Here is a 22,429-nt window from a genome sequence, read left to right as displayed (position 1 = left end):
CCATCTCAAAATTCATACTCAAACCATCCACATTCAGTGCTATTTGTCCCCTCTTCACATCTATGATGACACCAGCTGTTGCCAAGAAAGATCTTCCTAAGATGAGAGGATCACTTGGCTCTTTATCATACTTCAGCACCACAAAGTCAGTGGGAATCATGAAGTTTCCAACCTTAATTGGAATATCCTCTAAGACACCTTCATGAATTCTCTGAGATCTATCAGCTAAGATAAGAGATAATCTAGTTGGCTTGAATTTTGTCATCCCAATTTTCATAGCAACAGAATGTGGCATCAAGTTAATAATAGAGCCTAGATCATATAGTGAGTGAGCAAACCGTTCTGCAGAGATAGAGCAATCAAGTACAAAGCTTCCAGGGTCTGGTAACTTCTCTGCAACTCTATACTGAATCATTGCACTCACTTCCTTAGAGACAACCACCTCTTGCTTCTTCTCTTTCTTTTTCTGTGAGGACTGGTTCAAAAGAATTGCACTGACATCTTTGGTAAGTAGTGCTCCTTCCTCAGGACTCAAACCTTTGGATACCATCCTCTTCACATACCGCTTAAGTGGTGGTGAAAGCTTTACTACATCAATTAAAAGCATCTCAATCATTACCTTATCCATCATTGCCTTGCCTCTAGCTTTCTCAAGCTCCTGCTTGGACCTTCTTGGCTTAGGAAAAGGGACCTTAGGCTTGTACACCCTCTCAACAGCTGTTGGAACATGAGATTTTGCAGTTTTTGGTTCTGTCTGAGAGGGGTGTCGACCGACACCCATGTGGTGTCGATCGACACCATCGTCTGAAGTCGAATTCTCTGTCTCGGGTTTGGCCGATTGCTCTCCTTTTTCTGCAGTTTCAATTTCACCATCTTCTTCATCCCTCACTAATATGGCATTGCAAGTATGCTTGGGGTTTGACTCAGTTCTTCCATGGAGAAATCCCTCTTGCCTTTTAACAGACCCAACAGTCTGGGCAACCTGATTTTCCAGCTTCTTGACATGAATGTTCAAAGCATCAATCCTCCCAGTAAGCTCATTGTAGACAATATCAATTTTCCCATTGAATGTCACTGATAACTGTTCCTGACCTTGCAAAAGTTGCTCTAGCATAGCTTCCATTCTACTTTCAGAAGAAGTCTGTGGAGGAGGAGACTGATAAGAAGAGTTCACATAGGTTCTAGTATGACCATTGTTTTGTTGCTGCTTCTGGTAATCTGGTTTAGGAGTGTAGCCTGAAGAGTTCCCACTGTAAGGCTTGTTACTTTGTTTATTACCAAATCTCTGACCTTGATACCCAGCTTCATACACATAGTTGACATTCTCCTCTGTATTCTCTGGCTCTGGCTCAAATGTCTCAACTTCAGCAGCAACTTGGACTGACTTCTTACCCACTAGAAGATTGTGAACTGAATCCATTTTGGCATTAACAGAAGCTAGCTGTTTTGAATCAAATCCTCCATGTAATCTCTTCCTTTCAGTATCTGCTCTCTTAGTGTTATTGCTGGAAGCCAAATTCTCAATCAAAGCTTCAGCATCTTCTGGGTATCTTGTCTTGAAGTTTCCATGGCTTGCAGCATCCAAAGCTAGCTGATATCCCCAGTCAATTCCTCTGAAAAAGATGCTTAGCAGTTGCACTCTTGAAAATCCATGGTGTGGACAGTCCCTTTGATAAGCCTTGAATCTCACCCAAGCTGCCTTAAAAGCTTCATCTGGTCTTTGTTTAAAGAGGACAGCTTGACTCTCAGCTCATCTGACATTGCATCATCATAAAAGTAATTGAGGAAAGCCACCTTTACTTGTTGCCAAGAGGTCAAAGAACGGGCTGACAACTGTTTCAACCATTGAGATGCTTCTCCTGCAAGTGAATATGGGAAAAACTTGCAGTAGATGTAGTCTTCAGTCACTCCATTGGCTTTGATACTAGTCACCAGGTCTTCAAAGTGCTCAATATGGTCACGAGCCTTCTCATTTGGCAGGTTAGAGAAGGGTCTTTGTCCAACTAGCTAGAAGTATGCAGGCTTCAGCTCAAAGTCATTCCTTGGGAATGGAGGTGGAACAATTGTAGAGCGGTTTTCATACATCAAATCAGCTCTGTTGAAGTCTGCAATAGTCCTGATCAGATCCCGGTTTTGATCCTGTCTTCGAACCGGGTTGTGGACGTGGTTGAAAGATCCACGTCCGTCTGCTGGAAGGGGGTGTCGATCGATACCCTGTTGGTGTTGATCGACACCATCGACAACAGCAGCTTGCTCGTCGCCAACAACAACTTCAACAATAACATTCCCTTCTGCATCAAGCTTTTGGCCCTGCTCGTTGCGCAAGTGGCCCTCTTGATCCCTCAAAGCACCATCCTCATCACGCATCAGAATAACTGTGTTAACCATCTTCAAGGATTTGGCTGCTTTTCGGTTCTCACGCTCAAGTTTTCCCAACTCTTGATTTGTAAGCTTCACAGTAGGACCAGTCTTGTTGCTCCTTGTGTTAGGCTTAGGAGGCATACACCTGAAACACCAAAGAGAAGAAAAACAAAAATATGTAAGTAGAAAATAAAAAAGAAAAATTTAGACGAAATACAAAACTCAAATCTAATGGTAGATCAAAGAGTCCCCGACAACGGCGCCAAAATTTGATATGCTCAAATTTACCCTAGAGCTACCCTCTCAAATTAAGAGGTCACTGTAATACTTAGGGGTCAAATTCCACAGAGACTCAAGATCAAACACAATAAATTATAGAGTTTTATAATTACGCTAAACAAGATTATTTAAATTAAAAAGGCAAAGCAAAATATTAAATTAAACTGTTGTAAATTCAAGAGATCAAAAAACTAGGTCCAGGGAATTTCTCAGGAAATTACAAAATATTAAATCAATAATTAAATAGGATTCAAGCAATTAAAATCAGATCTAGAACTCTAAACTCTTTTGTAAAATAAATCAGTTCTCACTGCAAATATTATCTAAATTTAAAACCAGAAAATCCAAATGTCTTTGTAAAATTTTAGGTTAAAAATCAGCTTTAAAAACAAGTTTAGATTGTTCACAAAATTACTAAATCAAATCTCTTTGCAAGAAGTAATTTTGCTCATCAAAAAGTTTTATCAGAAAAATCAATTATATTCTCATATCAATTTACTTTCCTAGGTTATTAATTCTAGATGGCCAATCAAGGATTAATACGAAAAACAACCTATAATGAAGATCTAGAAAGATAATGAATCCTAAATAAACAGATATAATAAATCACAAAATCCCTGTGAAAATCCCTGAACCTAACAATCAAACTACTCAAACATATTCAATGAAGAACAAAACATAATTCTGAATAATAAGCAATTGAAATTAAAAGAGTAAGGAAAGAGTTTAGAAATACTTCTCTCTGATGTCACTATATTTTACCATATTTTAGGCCTTGTCTTTAGTTCATGTTTTGCATCATATTGAAGTGATTTCTTAAGTTTTATAGTCATTTCTGTCCAAATATGCACTTAGGATGTTTAGAAGCATGCATTTGTGCATTTGGAGTATTATTAGGTGTTATGGAGCTCTAAAAGAGTAAGAAATGACTTGGTGTTATTTCTGGAGCTAAACAAGAGGATTGAACGTATCAGGAAGGGAAAAGAAGGCATTCGACCATACCACTCGAGCAGGCACACGGTCGAGTACTAGGTCGGATTCATAACGAGCTCCTCAAAGATCCATTCAAATTAAGATCTTCTGTTGCGATACAGCTTCTGATCTCTTCACGAGAGTTGTAGAGAATTGAGTTATCTTTCCAATTCCGGTGGTTTTAAGTCAATCGGAGATGTGTTTCAAGAGTTATTCCGATTTTACTGAACAGATATCATTCCAGATCGAGGACTCGACCGTTGGAAGAAGCAGAATAAGAGGTCATTCGACCATGCACTCGACCGAGCACATGGTCGAGTTGTGAGCCGCCTCTCTATTTTGTCTCTAGCCATTTTAGGGCTTCCCTTCCTTCCTATATAAACTTATTGTACTCTATGGCCGCAAAAGAGAGCAGTTTTTAGGGAAAAAAAATATCTAAACCTAATTTTTACCCTTTTGGGGATTGACTACTTTTTCTTTTCTTTTTGCTTAGATCATTAGCCACTTTTGTACCAAAAACCAAGAATATTTTGATACTTGTTGGTTCCACAACTTTCTGAGTATTGAGTATTTGAGTTTGATTTCTTCTTCAATATTGTAGATATTTGTCTCATCTATCTAATCATGTAAGTTTCATTGATTTTTGGGTTTATGACTTTGCTCATCATGTTTTGTGATTCTTAGTAGTGTGTAGAGATCTTAAGGATGGATTAGGCTGGGTAAAGCTTATGGGTATTTAGATTGATCAAGCTTGTTTGTTATATATCTCTTCTGGATTAGATATGCTCTATGCTATCCTTATACTGAGAGGGTGAGGATAGATCTCAGGCTTCTTAGCATCACACCAATGTTTAAGTTGCTAGATAAGGCTAATGCTAGAGATTATCATGAAGCATGCTAAGAGATTAGATGTTTTGTTTGATTTTTGACAATATTGATATGGGTTTTTAATGTCTGCTTTTATATGTAATAGCTAGTGAGAGCTAGTCTATGAGTATCTAAGCTCCATTGTTATTGCCATGAGAATGGATTAACAAGTCTTGGAAGATCACTGTCTAGAGATAGCTCATTGTTGATTGAGGTTTGTTGATCAATCTAGATAACCATAGCTTGAGCCCAGCCCATGAATCCATCCTTAGGACCTTTCTTTGTTTATTGATTTCTTTGTTCAAGCATTGTTATTCGCTTCCTGTTTGATTTACTTTAGTTTTGCTATGTTTTGGTTGTTGCTCTGTCTCTGTTTTTCATCCGCAAGTCAACTCGACCACCCACTCGACCGTGCACTCGACCGAGTGCTAGGTCGAGCTCCAGTTTACTTACTTGTTTATGCATTGTTCTGTTTTATTTCAGTTTGCTCTTAGTTGCATTTGTTAGTAGTTTTCTATTGCTTAGCATAGTTTATTGCACTTGTTCTATTGTTTAATTATGCATTAGTACTGTCTTAAGTTGCTTTAATCTTCTGCATTTCATTATTGTCATTAGGTTGTTAGAAATAAACCAACTTGATATTTGGCTTAACTTGAATGTATTGATCATATCTTGACTGCTTACATATCACACTTTTTATGGATTGACATCCTTTATGCTACAACATCATAAGGGTATTGAAACACCTTGCATTGCATCTGATCATCTTAGCCTATGTTTGTTTGTTTGTTCATCATACTTTCATTCATAGGTTAAGATAGAGAAAAATACAAGTTTCACTCTCAAAGTAGTTCAGATCTCTCTCTCCCAAAAACTCTCAAAATCTCACAGGGTTGCAGAAAAATAAAACTTGCTAGAATAAAACTTAAGGGTTTACAAAACTCAAAACACTATATATATATATGTCCTAAAACACGTCAGAGACTTGTGTTGCAATTTAGGAAAACTTTGGGTAAAATTTAAAACTTCCACTTTCTTCTCTCTCGTCGGATAGACATGGGTGTCGACCGATGCTCCTTTGGTGTGGGTCGATGCTCCAACTCTGATCCGACTCCAAATTGACTTCTCTGATTAAATGCTCCAAAATTCCTTCTAATTGCTCCATTTTGCTTCTTTCATGCCAAAATCTAGAAAACCTGTAAAGACTCAAAAACATCCTAGAAAACAAATCAAAAGACTCTAAAAGACTCTTTGTATCATGGTTGAAAACCACAAAAACCATGATATATCATATATGATCGAATAACCAGACTTCAAAGGTTTTCCTAATGTCAACCAATATTTTTGATTAGAAACTTGAGTTACAAACAACAAGGTGGTAAAGAGCTAGAGGCCTATAAAGGTAGACTTTTACGCCCTCTATTTTTCTCTCTGTGCCAACTGATCAACTCTATAATTGAGAAGTCAGGGGGGATATGAAATAGCATTAAAAACTAAAAACTAAGAGCTTACAATATTTTTTCTAAAGGTTGGCTAAGGAGATGGCGAATCAGTCGTTTATTTATACTATATTTCCAATATTCCCACATAAAAAAAAAAAGAAGAAGACAGGACTAGAACTCCATGTTTTAATATAATTGAACGTCCCATTTCAATTTTTGGAAAGAAGAGAAGCATTTACGAATGAATTTAATAGCAAATTTCAAAAAATAGATAACAAAGTGATCACAAATTAAATTTTCATTCTTCAAACGCTTCGGCGATCATTGTGATGAAAGCACTAAACTTGCCTCCCTCTTCTTCATCTCGAACGTCATCTCCTTCTTCTTCTTCCTCTTCCGAAGACTCATCTTCTTCTCTTTCCTCCTCTTCTCCTTCTCCTCCTCCTTCTTGTTCCTCTTTTGCGCCGCCCCCGTGGTCTCGTGGATGCTTAATCTTCTTGAGGGTGGCTCCGAGACCAACCATTGCTGCAGATATCTTCTCTCTCTTTGATCCTTCTTTCTTCTTCTCTTCTTCTTTCTCATCTTTTGAGTGGTGGTGAAGATGAAATATTCCTCTATGCTTATGGGTTTTTTCCTTTGCCTTTTTCGGCGAAAACTCTTGTGTTCTTATGGCTTGTTCAATGTGAGCAGCCTCCACGGATTCATGTAACTGTTTCTCCATCCTCTTTCACTTTTTTTTTTTAAGTTTCTCCGAGATTGTGTTTGATCTCTTTCTGTGTTTATTACGCACACCTATATACAAAGGTCCACGAACCACCACTTGCATCTTATACTAATCAATTATATAATTAAATAATGTGCTCTCAATCATTCTACTCGCTCATTTGGGTACCAACACTTTGACTTCATCCAACCTTGACCTGGCAAAGCAGATTACAAAATTAACTAGTGCTAGTTGTTTCCAAATGAGTTGAATTGGCTAGTATTTTAAGTACTCTTTAAGTAAACCAAATGGTGTTTTAGTTTATTATTTGATTTTTCTCTTAAACATTATTTTTACTCTAATTAAGGTGGCAATAAAAAGTGAAAGATCGAAGGCTCCTAGCGAATTTGTTTGACTGGGAAAGATGGGCAATGGAAATCATATTTTGCGCTCGACTCAACTAATTAGATCTTTTTTGTCTCTTAAATATGTCTTACAAAAAGTGGTCCGGGGACCAATGTGTCCATTGGGGTAATAATAGGTGTAGGTGTACGATTTCCCGATTTAGATTTGGTTTAATCTTTTTGGTTGTATAGTTTACCGGTTTATTAAAATTAAATGACTAAAACCATATAACATCGTATGTAATTCGATTTAGTCAGAGTTTAGTTTTCTCAATTTTACGGTTATTATTTTCCGTTAATCATTTGGTTTATTTCATGATTTATTTCGAAAGAAAAAACAACATTAGGTTTTTATCTTTAATAATATCATCTTTGATTTAAAATCTGCGAAACCATGAGTACATTCCAAACAACTAAATGTTAAAAATATATTATTATGGCCTATCTCATCTAAAAGCAGTTTTATTTATTATTCTCCAACACATTGACATAAAGTTTCTCAAAAAATAATATTAGATTGAGGAAATTTTATTCATGTACCTTATAGAACCAATAAGATGAAAAATTAAATTAAAAAATGATAAAACACTAACCAGACAAGTGATACGAAGTTTTAAATCGCACTGAACTGAAACCAATTTTTTTTTTATAATTGTAACCCAAATGAATTTTTAAATATATTTCTTTTACGAAAAGTTAACTTCCCTAACTTCAAATTGGGAGTATTTTTTTTTTTTAGAAACTAATATTGCAAATTATGATCATAAGCAATATCAAAGACGATAGAAATACAAAGAGTAAAGTATTACTCGCTAACAAATTTTAAGTTTTTTTCTTTGTAATTGATACCAGTCTTATGCAAACTTTGTGTATAGCAATCATATTTTGAATAAAATTCCAAATCGTAGACCGGTATATTTGATACATCCGACAATAGCTATGGTTGTTACATCACCGGGCACCAAATAAATTGTACTAGAAAGTGTATTGTATTGTTTTGCACGAAAAAGAGAAAGAAAGTGTATTGTAAAGTTTTTTCTTTTAATTGATCAAATAATCAGATGCGCTAAAGAAGGAGAAAGTCGAAGAAACAACCTGGCATAATGAAGAATATCGGAAACAATGTAACTCCACAAGCAATTCACTTGCGGTTGCGGCTGCGGCCCATGAGATTATTTATTTCTTGTATATTTTTCCAGAAGAACACACATAATGTAATTACCACCAAGCAGATATTAGACGATGATTAATCGCAGTAGTCTCTTTGAATGCCATAACATAACATATATTAGCTTAATTAACTTCAAGTGCCTCCCACTTTTTTCAAGAACTAAAACCATTTCTACGACATTATAAAAATATGTACAGTTCCTTCAGTTATACCCTATATATAACATTGTCATCTTATTCGCACAAGAAAAAAAAGTACTCCATATCAACAATAACATATTAAACTGTTATTTTTATAAATTATCATCATATCCCTTTTCAAAGTTTGCATAGAAGAGAAATATTACATGCTAATTTTTGATGGCAAGATTGAATAGACAGAATTCAACAAAGTGATCGCAAATTAATTTTTCATTCTTGAAGCGCTTCGGCGATCATTGTAACGAAAGCAATAGTATGCTCTCAATGATTTTACTTTCCCATTTTGGCACCAAGACTTTGACTTTCATCCAACATTGACCGAATAAAATAGATTATAACATTAACAAGTGCTTTTTGGTTAAAAACATTGTGAGAGGCATGAATTGAATTGTTGTTTGTATTTAGCAAAACAAGTGGTGTTTTAGTTTTTGCAAACATTCTTTTAATTACCCGAGGGCGGCTATGAAAATTTAAAGGCTCCAAGACTTTTTATTCTGAGACCTTAGTATTTATAGTTACTAGGATCGTGTCCGCGCTACGCCGCGGGAATATTTTTTCTACTGTTTTATTTTAATTATTTTGAGGATAATTTGTGTATAGTGTTGACTCTCACCACATACTTTAACTATATCTTCTTGTTGTAGCTTTTCCATAGTGTTTATACTCTTACCTCTCATTATCTTTCTATTGCTAGAGATCATTCCAATCTGTGAAGCCGTGTGGTTACCGTATCTCTTACCGGATTCAAAATGCGTCTCCGAAAAATTACAAAGCAACATCGTCATTTTGACTGATTACTTTGTTATCTCCATTGAACATCCAATATTCCAACCTTCCTATTGTCTTCGTTAAGGGAAAGGAATAACAACCTTCACCGTAGTTCTCACAATTAATCACAAGCAGACATCGAATATTGGATGTTCTCACAATTTTTTGGTTTGCTGAGTAATTGAACGACAACTATTTCTTCACCTATTTTATCTTTCTACAATGAGATTATTTACTTGGCTTTTAATTATGAGTACAATTATATTACTATGTATGTATTTTACTATTAATCTGTTGGGCTTGGGGCATTTTTTAAAATGCATAATGCAGCAAATTAACTATAAAAAGTGACATGGGAAAAGAGATAAATATTATTGGATATCAAAGTTGACTTGTATTATTTTTTATAATTTAATTGGCTACCTGTTTTAATTTAGGTGTCAACTCCAGAATTCTCTAAAATGCTGATGTGTTAACGCGGGAAAGAAATGCATCCTATTTTTATTGTATTGATTGAAGAATTGAAAAACAAAAAAAAAATACAGGAGGCTAAAGAAAAAGTCAAAAATCTGGCGTTAGTGCTACAATGACTCAACAAACTAGATTTTCTTACAAGAAATGGTCAAAGGAATATCTATTAATGTTTTGGCAAGGTTGAAATTCTTGTTCACATGCATGTAGTTCAGTAGTTATAACTTATAACTACCGAAGACCGTAAAGTATATGGATATGCCAAAAGGGTCCAAATTTATTAAGGTTAAAGGGCCAAAAAAATTTCACAGTATCTCGTATGTTTTAAGGTCTTTACTAAGAGGTTTTACTTTTTTTTTTCTATCGTATTGCCAAAGTCACCACCATAGATTGAGACGGGTCTGGGTAGACGGTAGACTCGTATGTGTTTTAGGACACGTTAGATTTAGAGCCGGTTTTATTTACCTGTTACATTGTTCCAAACGCAAAGCCTCAATTTCATGACGAGTAAGAGACCAACACAAGAAGTTTACGAATGCGCAAGCACAATTAGATTTGACACTTTTTTTTTTCATATTACGTAATACATTTTATAATGTTAAGAATAATATTTCTTACAAATAATACATCCTCAGATATTTTAAAAACTATTAAACCAGTAAAGTAAAAATCACTTTCCATAATATTGATTGACTTGGAAATAGTTGGACATATAAACTGAACGAGGTGGCCATATACAATGAAAAAAAAAGACTTTGTCAGCGAGCATAATCATTGAATTGCCATAAAATCTAATAATGACCTTCATCCACTTGGACTTTGATATGCATGTTTGGTTGCGATTACAAACTTTTTTTTGTGGGTTGATAGTCAAACTGTGTATAGTATAGAATTCTGGAGGCCTTTTAAGGCAATTGACCAGAAAAGCATAGACGTTTAATATTTTATCTTTTTAATGATACAATCATACAATATGAGTGTCGTAACTTAATTTAGCATATAAAAATTGTAACGGTAGTAAAAGCTCGAAGAAGAACAAGCCGCGGCCAAACACTTGTTCATCTGTGGCCAAGCTTACCTTTCCTGTGCCTCCAAGCACTATTTCCATGGTCATGCACATGCTTTGACATTCCTTCATTAAACCAAAACAGCATCACTTCAATATTGCTTTCTATCCCGAGAAGTCCTGAACCTATACAGTTTTTGGAGACTCATCACAAAAGGTTCCTAATGGATTAGTTCGAGATTTGTTACTAGTCGTAAAAGACTACATAGTTTCTACTGATTTTCACATCCTAGAGATGGATGGAATAAATATTTTTCAAAAATACAAAATTTTAAAAAATCTCTCTAAATATAAGTTTTTCAACAAATTAATATCTCTATACATTAATAAAATATTAGACCTTATATTATTAATTTGTAGAAGTATTACTGTCTATATTCCTGAAATTTGCAATTTCTTTGAGAAAAAAAAAAAGGTGAAATGAAACAGAATCCAGAAGTGAAGTTATTATAATTTTACACTGAACTAAGAGCAAAAGCATCATTGTCTTCCCTGTGTTTCTTTCTCTCTCGCTCTCTCTCTCTCTCTCTCACTGCCTTTGCAATGAAAAATTCCATCAGACTTAAGTCCACTCTCACTTTAATTCATGCTCAACGTTGGTTTCGATCTAAAACCCTACACACTTTTCTCTGGAAACTTGAATCCTTACTAATCTGCCAATTTACTCATAATCTTCATTTTCTGATGACCCATTTCCTCTCAGTCCTGCACAACATAACATTCATAAGGCCACCATAACAGTCCAAACCACAAACAAAATCAGTATTGTTATTAGGCTTGTGAAAGACTCAGTCTCACTAAATGGTCGAGAACACAGTAAGCTACCTATTGATGACGACCCAATATATACAAACAAATAAGTGATTAGCAATTTTTACCTGACAAATCATACCCAGTACCTCCCCACTCGGAAGGTCGGGGATGTGCCATGTGCATGCCCTGAGGTGGTTGCATCATGAAATGAGCTCCACCACCCAATGCACTACTAGTAATAGTATGATGCTCATCGTTTGGATTTCTTCCAGAAGATTCCATACCAGGATGGTAGCCAAGCAAAGATTCTGCGCCAGGAGAAGGTAACATGTTTCCACTTCCTGAAGCATCATCTCCTTTCACACCATTTCTTCCATCCTTCTTTTTTTCTAGCTGAAACGTGCCAAGAATCACCTGTAGGGGAAACCAAAGCCACAAAGTCAGAGGTTATCCTATTGATACAAGCCAAAGATTTTTTCTTTGATCTCATTACCGAAATTGTTCGTAATGTGAAAATAAGAAAAGGATTTAAGCTAAGCTACTTCTTAACCCTCTTGGTGATTAAGGTTAGTTCTTGGAAATACATTTTTTGTTATATACGCCAAGAGACATTTCAAATCATAATCCTAATCTAAAAACGATAAACTCTTACACTTAGTTTGAAAAGGAAAATCACCAAAAAACTAATTAGAAAACACCAAAACCCTTGTCACGTATCAAGGAATCCCATTTCTAAATTCAGGTGATATCGGCATAAGAGGAAGCAACGGGGCCAAACAGATTTTACATCTGTATAATAGTTGGCACACAAGTAAAGTTATATTATAAGAAGAGAGGAAATATACCTGAACTGGACCAGCAGCCTTTAGGTGTCCCCCAACTCCTCCACCGAAGATCTGACCATCTGAACTAGATAAACAAACGCTAAGGCCACCAGTTTTACCACCGTGCTCGCCCCGGATATAAGATCCACTCAGTGAGAGAATTTCATACTGACCCTGAATAAAAGTTTGTAATTCTGAAGCAAGTTGATGATCATATTTATTTTTCAAACATGTACGTCAGAAATGAATAAAGATTCTTTAGCTGTAACAAACAGGTCCCAAAAGAAATCAATTTCATAGGCTCTAAAAAAAGTAGTGAACAGAGAATCAATACAGCATCATCTCACAGAATAAGATAAGAAATAAGGTTGACATTAATATGTCATCCAGAGTAAAGAAGATAGCCTTTTCCAAATTTCAAAGAGTTAAATATTGTTATACGCAAGAACTACTTGAAAGGTACTAGATAGCAACAAGAGAATCACCTCATAAGATACACTGGTTCCTGATGCCAGGTGAGACAAGGATGCATTAGAGATGGAGCCAGACGCAGAAAGAACGCATAACTCATGCTTGGTTTGCTGAGCGAAAAGGACAATTTTCTCTGCCACATCCTATCAAACACATAAGAGGACAGCTTGATCAATCCAAATTTGCATTCGCATAAATGAAACAACAGAAAACCTTAGAGAAGAGCTCTAGCAAACCTGATTATACAACTGATCTAAGAAGCGTTCAAACCAAACCTTTTAAAGAAGTATCATTGACCAAAAAATAATACTCACCTCACCAGGAGTTATATTAACAATGTGCGGAATAAAGCTTTGCCCAGTTTTCCCTACATCAAGACAAACATTATATGAGCAAAGCAAGACGACTTCAATACACACAATAAGGTATACTGGTAATCATTTTAGCATATAAACTAATTTGACTCTTCAGCATGAACTCAACAGCCAATGCTGAATTGGTTATAATGGAAACAAAAGCCATCAACTTATATGAAAGTTACATATATACCAAAACTGAGAAATTTCAGTTCCATCCCTAAAAAAAATTGAAACTTTAACAGGAAACAGAACAACAAGAGATATCAATGAAAAGACAACAAATTTGGAGGAGTAACGAATCAAAGATCAAATCTTTACAACAATGAGAAGAGAAGAGACGTAAAGGGTTTTAGAGTAACGCACCGACAGAACCCAAAAGTGATTTCCTTGAACCGGATTTAGAAACCGGCGGCGAAACACCGGCGGCAGCAGCAACGGCGGCTTGCTCTCTCCTTTCTCTAGCAGAAGAATTACTCGCAGAAGAAGCCAATTTCTTAGCGGCTAAAGCTTGAGCTGGAGTCTCATACTTCCTAGGTCTCCCTCTCTTCCTCTTAACCGGATCAATCGAAACATTCACAGCCGAAGAAGGAACCGAGAAGAGAGAAGAAGAAGACACATCATTAGGTATTTGCAAATTCCCATTGTTGGAGGAAGGAATCGAGTTTCCGGCGGAAGTTGTGGCGGAGACGGTGGTGGGATTGTGATTGAAAGGATTGTAGTAAGAAGAAGTGAGATGTTGTTGTTGGTCTTGGTGGTGGTGGTGGTGGTGGTGCCTTTCGTTAGGTTCCATTTTTTTTTTTTTAAGATAGAAAGAGAGAAAACAAAAATAAAAATGTTTTTTTTTTTCTTTTCTTAATATTTTTTTTTTCTTTTAGGGATTTTATGGATTTATTTTCTTTTTTTTATTTGGTGATAAAAACTAAAAGAAGATGGTTATCGAGTCTATCGTGTTGTCGTCGTCTGAGATATGAATGTGTTTTTAGCCGTTGGATTATAATCTTTTTGACTTCAGTATCTTCCTTAGGGTCTGATGATGCTTTTTTGGATGATATCCCCTATATATTAAAATAGAAGCATTTTTCAGAAAAATCTATCGTGTCATCGCCAGATAACTCCGTACCAAATTTATTATTCACCCTTAATATTCCATAAAATTACATAAAATTTTCACTGCTATATATATATATATATATATATATTTTTTTTTTGTCAACTGCTATTCTATTTATTTTTATACACAATATTTTACTCCTATAAATTCTAAAATTGGTAAATATTATTCAAAAATTAATAAATATTATCCCCTACATATTTTCAAAATTAAATTAATTTCACTATGTATTGTAAAATAATAATATAACTATATTATGAGATGTAAAAAATATACATTTAAAATCATATCTTCAGAAATATAAATAATGATACATTTCTAATAATTTTATAAAGCTCTAATGGTGAAAGATTCGAAGATCATTTGAAACTGGCTCAATGTTTATTTTTTGCTAAAAACAATAACTATATTTTCCCAAAAAACATATGATCACCAATTAAAATGATATTAATATAATACTTTAATTTGGATAACTATGTAGTTAAACATTATATAAAAATATGTAGTTATAGTGTTTTTACAGAAATCTTAAAATTTAGAAAATCCAGTCCAACAAAAATGAAAACAAGTAATAATATTATACCAATAGCTGAGATATATAGGGATCTAACGACCAACTAAAATTTATAAAATCCAGTGATATAATATCATAACTAAGACCAATTATGAAACAATTTTGCAATTTTATTTCTCCATCAATTACGAACACATATATTACTTAAAAAACTAATAATATCCAAATTAATAGAATTCTCCTTGATAAAATACCTTCTCGTATCTACTATATAAAATACTCGTGCTTTAAAATACGACGCGTCAGCTTTTTCTCCAGAATGCTTCTCTTTTAATATACAAAGGATATGAATTACGAAGAATGGATTTTTTTAAGGTAAAAAAAATTTAAACGTTGCAATCATATATATTAAACGGGTTTGTTCGCTTGACAATTATACCTTTTAAAAAATTATGCAAAAATAACTCCGCACGTACGTGCGGGTCCGAATCTAGTTTTGTTAAAGAGTTAATTTAGTTTAGTATATTGTAAAAAAGATATGTGTGGTGTGTTTGTGGCAAATACATGTAAGTTGTTTATGGTTTGGTCATTTTGGTGGTATAGTATATATTATATATCTTAACAAAAGATTGGGAAATCTTATAAAGATTGTAGGGTAATTTACATAACATGAAAGTTTACAATAATTTATTTCGTTTAAAATATCTAATTATTTTCTATTATAATCTCTACCTTTTTCTATCTATTTTGTTCAACTGAAAATATGAAACCATATGATAAAATCACTGGTAACATTGCATAATAGTAAAAATGACATATAATAAAATAATGATAAAATATTGTTTCTTTAAAAAGTAAACAATAAGACATATTTTGCGAAATATCGAAATGTACTATTACATTCCCATAATATACATCTACATATATAACTAGATGATAACTCATGATGCACATATAATTATATTATATATTATTATGTATTTATTTATAGAGATTTTATTGTATATATAACGAGATGATAACTCATGATGCACATATAATTATATTATATACTATTATGTATAATAAGTATAAATTATGCAATTATGTTTAATCGATTCTAAGATGTAACATGTAATAATTTCTATGTTATTTGTCAATATGATTTTACGGTTTATTTTACATATAAAACGCATTGCAATGCAAAATATTTTTAAATAACAAAATTAGTATATAAGTACATTTATTTCATTAACTTAGTTAAATTTGAAAATTAAAATAGTAAAGAAATTCTTTTATATTCTCTTGCTAAATATTATCTTTAAAATTATTTTAGTTTATAAAATTATGCTTTAGTTATGATAACAAATAAAAAGTATATATGTGATTAATTTAAACCATAGCTAAGTAAATAATAAACTGTATTTACTTTCTTTTCTTAAATGGTTTCATGTATCATGTATTTGATTGCGTGAAGGACATCTTCATTAGTATGACACAGTGACTTATCTCTTGAATTTGTTTCTTTCTCTCACTATTTAGCTAGAGAGGAACTATTATTTTGATCTTGAAAATTTGAGGTGGCTTGGACGGTTCGGATAGAAAATTTTGGGTTTTTTTGTAACACCTTAATTGGTTGCTTGTTTCGGATTTGTCGATATCGAGATTCATCGGATCTTCGTTTAATAAGCTTGTTTGCCATGGTTTTGCTTTGGAAAATATCAAATATGAAATATTCTTGTTGATGTTCACGAAGATCGTCTTCTTGTTGTTGTGGTCGATAATAGCACCAACCGAGGAATGGTCGTGCAAAAATCAAAGATCTTTTTTTTTTCTCTATTATAATCGATATTTTTTAGTAGCAGTGAAAATTTTACTAGAAAAAAACATCTTTCATGTCTAGAAAACAAACAAAACAATACAAGAATCTTATTTCACTAATTTTCTTAAAATATTACTATGTATATATATATATATATATATTTTAAAAATTACATCATCTTATTATTTTCTTAAATTGTGTCAAAACAAAATCACACTGATGAAACTCAGGACATAGTAAACTAATTAATTAAAAATAAAACCATTGGTTTTGTAATATTAATTTATAGAATTTTGATGGTACCTTGGTTTGCTTTATATTTAGTTTTTCTTTTTTTTGGGTAGAATACTATATATATATATATAATTAGTTTCTTTTGTTCTACTGTCTTAGGTTTTATTGCCGGTTGTTTCTGTTTTAGTTTAAGATGTCGTCTTCTTTTGTTTTTGGTTGTAGAATTTCTGTTTAGTAGTTTTATCTTTAGACTTTGGGAATATAAACATCATCCGCCGGCTTAGTGACGTTGGAAACATTAATGTTGTCCGTCAGCTTTAGCTTTGTATTTCAGCTTTTGGTTCCACAATAAGTTGATTAATAAAAATTCCAGTTGACAAAAAAAAAAGGAAAATTGGAAATAAAGGATGTTTTATTAAAAGTTTGTCCATCTATACTTTATATAGATAAGTTTGGTGAAATAGATTTTACAGAATTTTTTAGTCAATTATCTCCTTAATTAAAAAATAAAATTACTTAATTGAAGAAATGAAACCCTTTAATTACTTAATTAGTTATTTTAACTATAACAGAAACCCCAATTATTAACCCTTTAATTAATTTTTTCCTCCAAATCGTAATTTGAGAGAAAAAACTATAATTTATTTGATTTAATAATCAAAAGTGGTTTGGTTATGTTTAGCACTTGTGTCACTTGTAATTTGTGTCATCGAGACTTATGTCACTTGTGTTATCTTTTGTAACTGAAAACAATGAAACGTGAATAAGTTTGCTTTTGTGAAACCCATATGGTGTGCATCCAAAGTCCAAGTGAATATTCAATGACTACACTAATCTAACAAATATCCATCAAAGTTATAATTTAAAAATTTGAAAGAACGTCAAAATTAGTTTCAAATCTTGTTTGTCTTCATCATCAATAAATCTCCACTCCTTGTTGGCACTCAATCTCTATATACCACAAGTAACATAGATTTGCATCACAATCAGGTAAATGAAAATTTCTTGGAAGGTGGAAGAGAGGGAAAACAACCGATCACGTTAGGTTAAGTCATGTGGAATGACGATTTTTTCTGTATTTGTCTTTCTTCTAAATAATTAAGAATACACATTCTAAAATATATTAGAACATATCTAAACAATAAATACAGAATCGTAACCATAAATTAAGATTATTTTAAAAATATTGACTTTCTTATTTCATTTATTTTCTTTCTATTTCTATGGTATTTTAAGTTTTATAGATTATAAATATCTAAATTATTTATAATAATTCTTCTACTTTTTTAGCATACAAGGTAAAACGTGAAAAATATATTCTGAATTGTTGTAGAATGAAGAAAAATGTAGAATACATATTCTTAATTTTGTAGAACATACAAAATTTAGGTTTCTGAAGTTTTTAGAACCAATTTTCCATCTAAATTTCGTATAACATGTACAAACTGTAGAATGAATAATCTAAATGTTTGAGAACTTGAAAAAATCGTATAAAATGTTTTCTGAACAATTTAGACCAGAAATCCTCAATATAAAAACTGATTTTTGACACCAAATTATTTTTTTTTTTCAATTTATTTTTCACATTTGCTTACTAACATGAGTTTTCAGTATTTTTTGGTTTAAACTCGATAAAACTTCACTATATCTATTAGTAGGGTTATTTTTGTCACAATTGACAATTAGAAAAAAAAAGTGTATATGGACAAAAATTTCAAAAAAACCTCCATTATTTTTAAATTTTCCCAAAAAAAATATATTTAGTTGTGTGTACCCATTTTTTCCCCCAAAAGAGAGAGAAAAAACAAAAGAGTTCAAGCTTTTGTTAAACTCAAGTTCGAAACCACAAGGAAGAGAGTGTTGCATCATCACCCACAACTATAAAAGCGTAATCGAAGACGATCCAAATTCCATAAGTGAGCTTTTTTTTTTTCTTTCTCAATTCTCCTCCGCAAATTTCCCGATTGTTCGTTCCTCTTCTAGGGTTTCTGAAATTGGATATCATCAAATCTTCTTCTAAAATCCCCTAAACGATGTCGTTGAAGCCGTTAAATAACATCTGGATTCGTCGTCAGCAATGTCCTTGTGGCGATTGGAAATGCTACATCAGATTCGAAGGAGATGAATCAAGCTGCCTAGTCACTAAGAGCGAGCTAGACTCATCAACAACAACAACAACAACCACAACAGCCACAGGTACAGGATCATCACTATATGATAATAACACTGTGTTTATGCCTTACGTTGGCCAAATCTTTACAACAGACGACGATGCCTTTGAGTATTACAGTACATTCGCTAGGAAGAGTGGCTTTTCGATTCGGAAAGCGCGGTCTACGGAGAGTCAGAACTTAGGTGTGTATAGGAGAGATTTCGTTTGTTATCGTTCTGGTTTTAACCAGCCTAGGAAGAAAGCTCATGTTGAGCATCCACGGGAGCGTAAGTCTGTTAGATGTGGGTGTGATGCTAAGTTGTATTTGACTAAAGAAGTTGTTGATGGTGTGACTCATTGGTTTGTTTCTCAGTTTAGTAATGTTCATAACCATGAGCTTTTGGAAGATGATCAAGTTAGGTTGCTTCCTGCTTATAGGAAGATTCATCAGTCTGATCAGGATAGGATTCTTTTGTTGTCTAAAGCTGGTTTCCCTGTGAATCGGATTGTTAAGTTGCTGGAGTTGGAGAAAGGTGTTCAGGCTGGGCACTTGCCTTTTATAGAGAAAGATGTTAGGAACTTTGTTAGAGCGTGTAAGAAGAGCGTTCAAGAGAATGATGCTTTCCTTAGCGAGAAACGTGAGAGTGATACCCTTGAGCTTCTTGAGTCTTGTAAAGCTTTGGCTGAGAGGGATATGGATTTTGCTTATGACTGCACCTCTGATGAGAACCAGAAAGTTGAAAACCTTGCTTGGGCTTTTGGTGATTCTGTTGGTGCCTACTCTTTGTTTGGGGATGTGGTTGTTTTCGACACTACTTATCGCTCAATCCCTTATGGTTTGCTTCTTGGGGTGTTTTTTGGGATAGACAACAATGGCAAGGCGATTCTTGTGGGATGTGTTTTGCTGCAAGATGAGAGCTGCCTTTCTTTCACATGGGCTTTACAGGTTTGTGCAAGCCAAATTTGTTGTCATTGTCGTCAAGACTGGAGTACGTTTATGTTTGTCTTGTGGTCATGCTCTCATTATTTTGTCTTGTTTTTGGACAGACTTTTGTTCGTTTCATGAGAGGACGGCATCCTCAGACAATTCTGACTGATATGGATACAGGACTTAAAGATGCTATTGCGAGGGAAATGCCAAATACTCACCATGTGGTATTTATGTGGCACATAGTCTCCAAACTAGCAAGCTGGTTTTCTCAGACTCTTGGGTCGCACTATGATGAATTTAGAGCTGGGTTTGAGATGTTTTGTCGGGCAGGGAATATAGATGAATTTGAACAGCAGTGGAATCTCCTTGTCACTCGGTTTGGTCTTGTTCCAGATAGGCATGCGGCTTTGCTTTATTCGTGCCGAGCATCCTGGTCACCTTGTTACATCAGAGAACATTTTGTAGCTCAAACTATGACCCCTGAGTTTAATTTATCTATAGATTCTTTCTTCAAAAGAATTGTTGCTGGGCCAACATGCATGCAACTCTTACTTGAAGAGGTTTGTGAATCAAATGAGACATACAGTTTTTGTAATTTCAAATATTATTTCATTGCTGCCTTGATTCATTATTCGAGAAAACGTTGCAGGTCAGTGCTGCTGCAAGTCTAGCCAGGCAAATCCCGTCACGATTCACTTATCCGAGCTTGAAAACCTGTATGCCTATGGAAGATCAAGCGAGGGGGATTTTGACGCCTTATGCCTTTAGCGTATTACAAAACGAACTGGTTTTGTCTGTGCAGTATGCTGTGTCTGAGATGGCCAATGGTCCATACATCGTACATCACTTTAAGAAAATGGAAAGGGAATGTTGTGTGATCTGGAACCCGGAAAATGAGGAGATCCAATGTTCATGCAAGGAATTTGAGCATTCAGGAATACTGTGTAGGCACACTCTTCGTGTACTGACGGTAAAGAACTGCTTCCTTATACCTGAGCAGTACTTTCTATTACGATGGAGACAGGAAAGTCCTCACGTTGCTGCAGAGAATCAAAATGGCCAGGGCATTGGCGATGACTGTGCTCAAACGTTTCATTCGCTCACAGAAACTCTCCGCACGGAGTCTATGATCTGCAAGGATCGTCTTGATTACGCTAACCAAGAACTTTCTCTACTTATAGATCGTGTGAGAAATGTGGCACCAGCTAATTGTTTGTATCAGCCGTGACTGCGAAGTTCTAATCTAGCAAATGAAATGTTTTAAAGAAGGCAATAAGTCTTTTCTATCTTTCTTTTGGGTTTAGTTTGCATGATGATATACATCTTTGTTACAAATGTTTGTACAGAACTATCAATTAGACTTGTCTGAAAAACCATACCTCTCTAGTGTAGCAGTCAGTTAATCATAAATACTAAATTAGTGTTGAAGTCCATAGACCATCTGAAATTAGTGGTAAACAACTAGGTTCATTTCTGATCTGAATTTTGATTAACATACAATGGAAGTTTCAGAATCTATTGATTTGCAGGTTCCTCTGATTGATTCAAAGATTTTGTTTATTGAAAATTCAAGGATTAATTTGTTGAACGACCTCACCAGTCTTTCTGATATCGACTTACCGCTCTTACATCGTTTGACCGCTGAAAGAACTCTTGCTGGTTGGTTTGAAACTTCAGTTGTATACGCAGAGCTTTCATCTTCCCTTCAAATCACTTGTTCCTTATATAATATTTGATGTCTCATCGTCTAGGATAGAATTTTAGATATGGAATCCAAAACCGTTGAGCAGTAAGTAGCTCCATCTCCTCCAGAAAATAAATTTGCTTCATCTCAAACATACCATCTGAACCCAGGGATTGGCTCGCAAACAGAGAGTGTGGATTCAGAAGATGATATCAAAAGTTGAACAATGAAGGAAAATCTGAGCAGCAAACTAACACCATATCAAGACTAATCGTACAGTGTGTGTTACTCAAGTTTAAATGGAGTGAAGATCCCACTCAAATTACTAACCCAGCACTGAAACATTGTTGAGGAACCGTTTGGTGAGTCTTTCTTGAGCTGGTGATGGTGATGCTATAGGTTGTTGGTAAGTTGAACACTGTGGTCAGACTGTGTAGGAAAGAAGGTTCGGCTAGAGATTATGTTTTATGAAACCGCTTGACCGATGGCCTAACAAGTGACAGAAGCATGTTCCAAATCAAGAGAAGTTGTGTCCATCAACGAATTTGGGGTCAGATATTTTTGTGTTTCAAGAATGTTAACAACACTCTCCCGTCTCCAATACCTGCACAAGCAACAATACCACAACCTGAAACACAGTACCCAGTAAATATCCATAGATTCAAAATTTGTTTGCAGGATCCTCTCCCTCGGCCAATTCACACTCTTGCACAAGATAACACATCATCTTGTCTAACTAAACCAGAAGATGCATTAGAGGAACTGAACAATACAGTACAATCGTTACCGACCACTACATCAAACAAAATGCAAACTCACTAGTGTTTTGAAATTGGTATCTAACTATCTACTTTCAATGGACCATCGTCATAACAATCAGGATGCTAACTT

General features: G+C 34.3%; 3 protein-coding genes across 4 annotated transcripts; 1 reads left to right on the top strand and 2 right to left on the bottom strand.

Moving 5' to 3' along the window:
* Positions 1-6,021: 6,021 nt before the first annotated feature.
* Positions 6,022-6,723, bottom strand: LOC104736822 (uncharacterized). Its single transcript, XM_010456880.3, has one exon. It carries the CDS (start codon positions 6,640-6,642, stop codon positions 6,220-6,222), a length of 423 nt encoding a protein of 140 aa, XP_010455182.1. The 5' UTR covers positions 6,643-6,723; the 3' UTR covers positions 6,022-6,219.
* Positions 6,724-11,081: 4,358 nt separating this feature from the next.
* LOC104736821 (AT-hook motif nuclear-localized protein 14) lies at positions 11,082-14,073 on the bottom strand. 2 transcript variants are annotated; one of them, XR_015577822.1, is made up of 6 exons: positions 13,475-14,019; positions 13,067-13,119; positions 12,767-12,895; positions 12,303-12,475; positions 11,583-11,871; positions 11,082-11,409 (listed from the first exon to the last, which is right to left on the bottom strand). XR_015577822.1 is itself a non-coding variant. In XM_010456879.3 (6 exons), the coding sequence occupies exons 1-6, from the start codon at positions 13,899-13,901 to the stop codon at positions 11,366-11,368; spliced, it is 1,095 nt and encodes a 364-aa protein (XP_010455181.1). In that variant the 5' UTR covers positions 13,902-14,073; the 3' UTR covers positions 11,082-11,365. The 2 variants fall into 2 exon arrangements, 1 of the variants encoding a protein (XP_010455181.1); XM_010456879.3 differs by having other exon boundaries at positions 12,303-12,455; positions 13,475-14,073.
* Positions 14,074-18,502: 4,429 nt separating this feature from the next.
* Positions 18,503-21,227, top strand: LOC104736820 (putative protein FAR1-RELATED SEQUENCE 10). The gene is made up of 3 exons (XM_087480184.1): positions 18,503-19,869; positions 19,971-20,414; positions 20,504-21,227. The coding sequence occupies exons 1-3, from the start codon at positions 18,805-18,807 to the stop codon at positions 21,080-21,082; spliced, it is 2,088 nt and encodes a 695-aa protein (XP_087336310.1). The 5' UTR covers positions 18,503-18,804; the 3' UTR covers positions 21,083-21,227.
* Positions 21,228-22,429: the final 1,202 nt, after the last annotated feature.

The sequence above is a fragment of the Camelina sativa genome, chromosome 13, assembly GCF_030686135.1.
Source record: "Camelina sativa cultivar CO46 ecotype springtype chromosome 13, ASM3068613v1".
In the NCBI taxonomy this organism is placed as follows: domain Eukaryota; kingdom Viridiplantae; phylum Streptophyta; class Magnoliopsida; order Brassicales; family Brassicaceae; genus Camelina; species Camelina sativa.
This window is presented reverse-complemented; position numbering and strand designations above follow the sequence as displayed.

Coding starts and splice junctions, on each gene's coding strand:
- LOC104736822 (XM_010456880.3), bottom strand. CDS start 6,642: ATGGAGAAACAGTTACATGAATCCGTGGAGGCTGCTCACATTGAACAA.
- LOC104736821 (XM_010456879.3), bottom strand. CDS start 13,901: ATGGAACCTAACGAAAGGCACCACCACCACCACCACCACCAAGACCAA. Junction 12,896..13,066: donor TTAATATAACTCCTGGTGAG/GTGAGTATTATT, acceptor TGTGTTTGATAG/GATGTGGCAGAGAAAATTGT. Junction 11,410..11,582: donor TACTGGGTATGATTTGTCAG/GTAAAAATTGCT, acceptor TATGTTGTGCAG/GACTGAGAGGAAATGGGTCA.
- LOC104736820 (XM_087480184.1), top strand. CDS start 18,805: ATGTCGTTGAAGCCGTTAAATAACATCTGGATTCGTCGTCAGCAATGT. Junction 19,870..19,970: donor CTTTCACATGGGCTTTACAG/GTTTGTGCAAGC, acceptor GTTTTTGGACAG/ACTTTTGTTCGTTTCATGAG. Junction 20,415..20,503: donor TGCAACTCTTACTTGAAGAG/GTTTGTGAATCA, acceptor AAAACGTTGCAG/GTCAGTGCTGCTGCAAGTCT.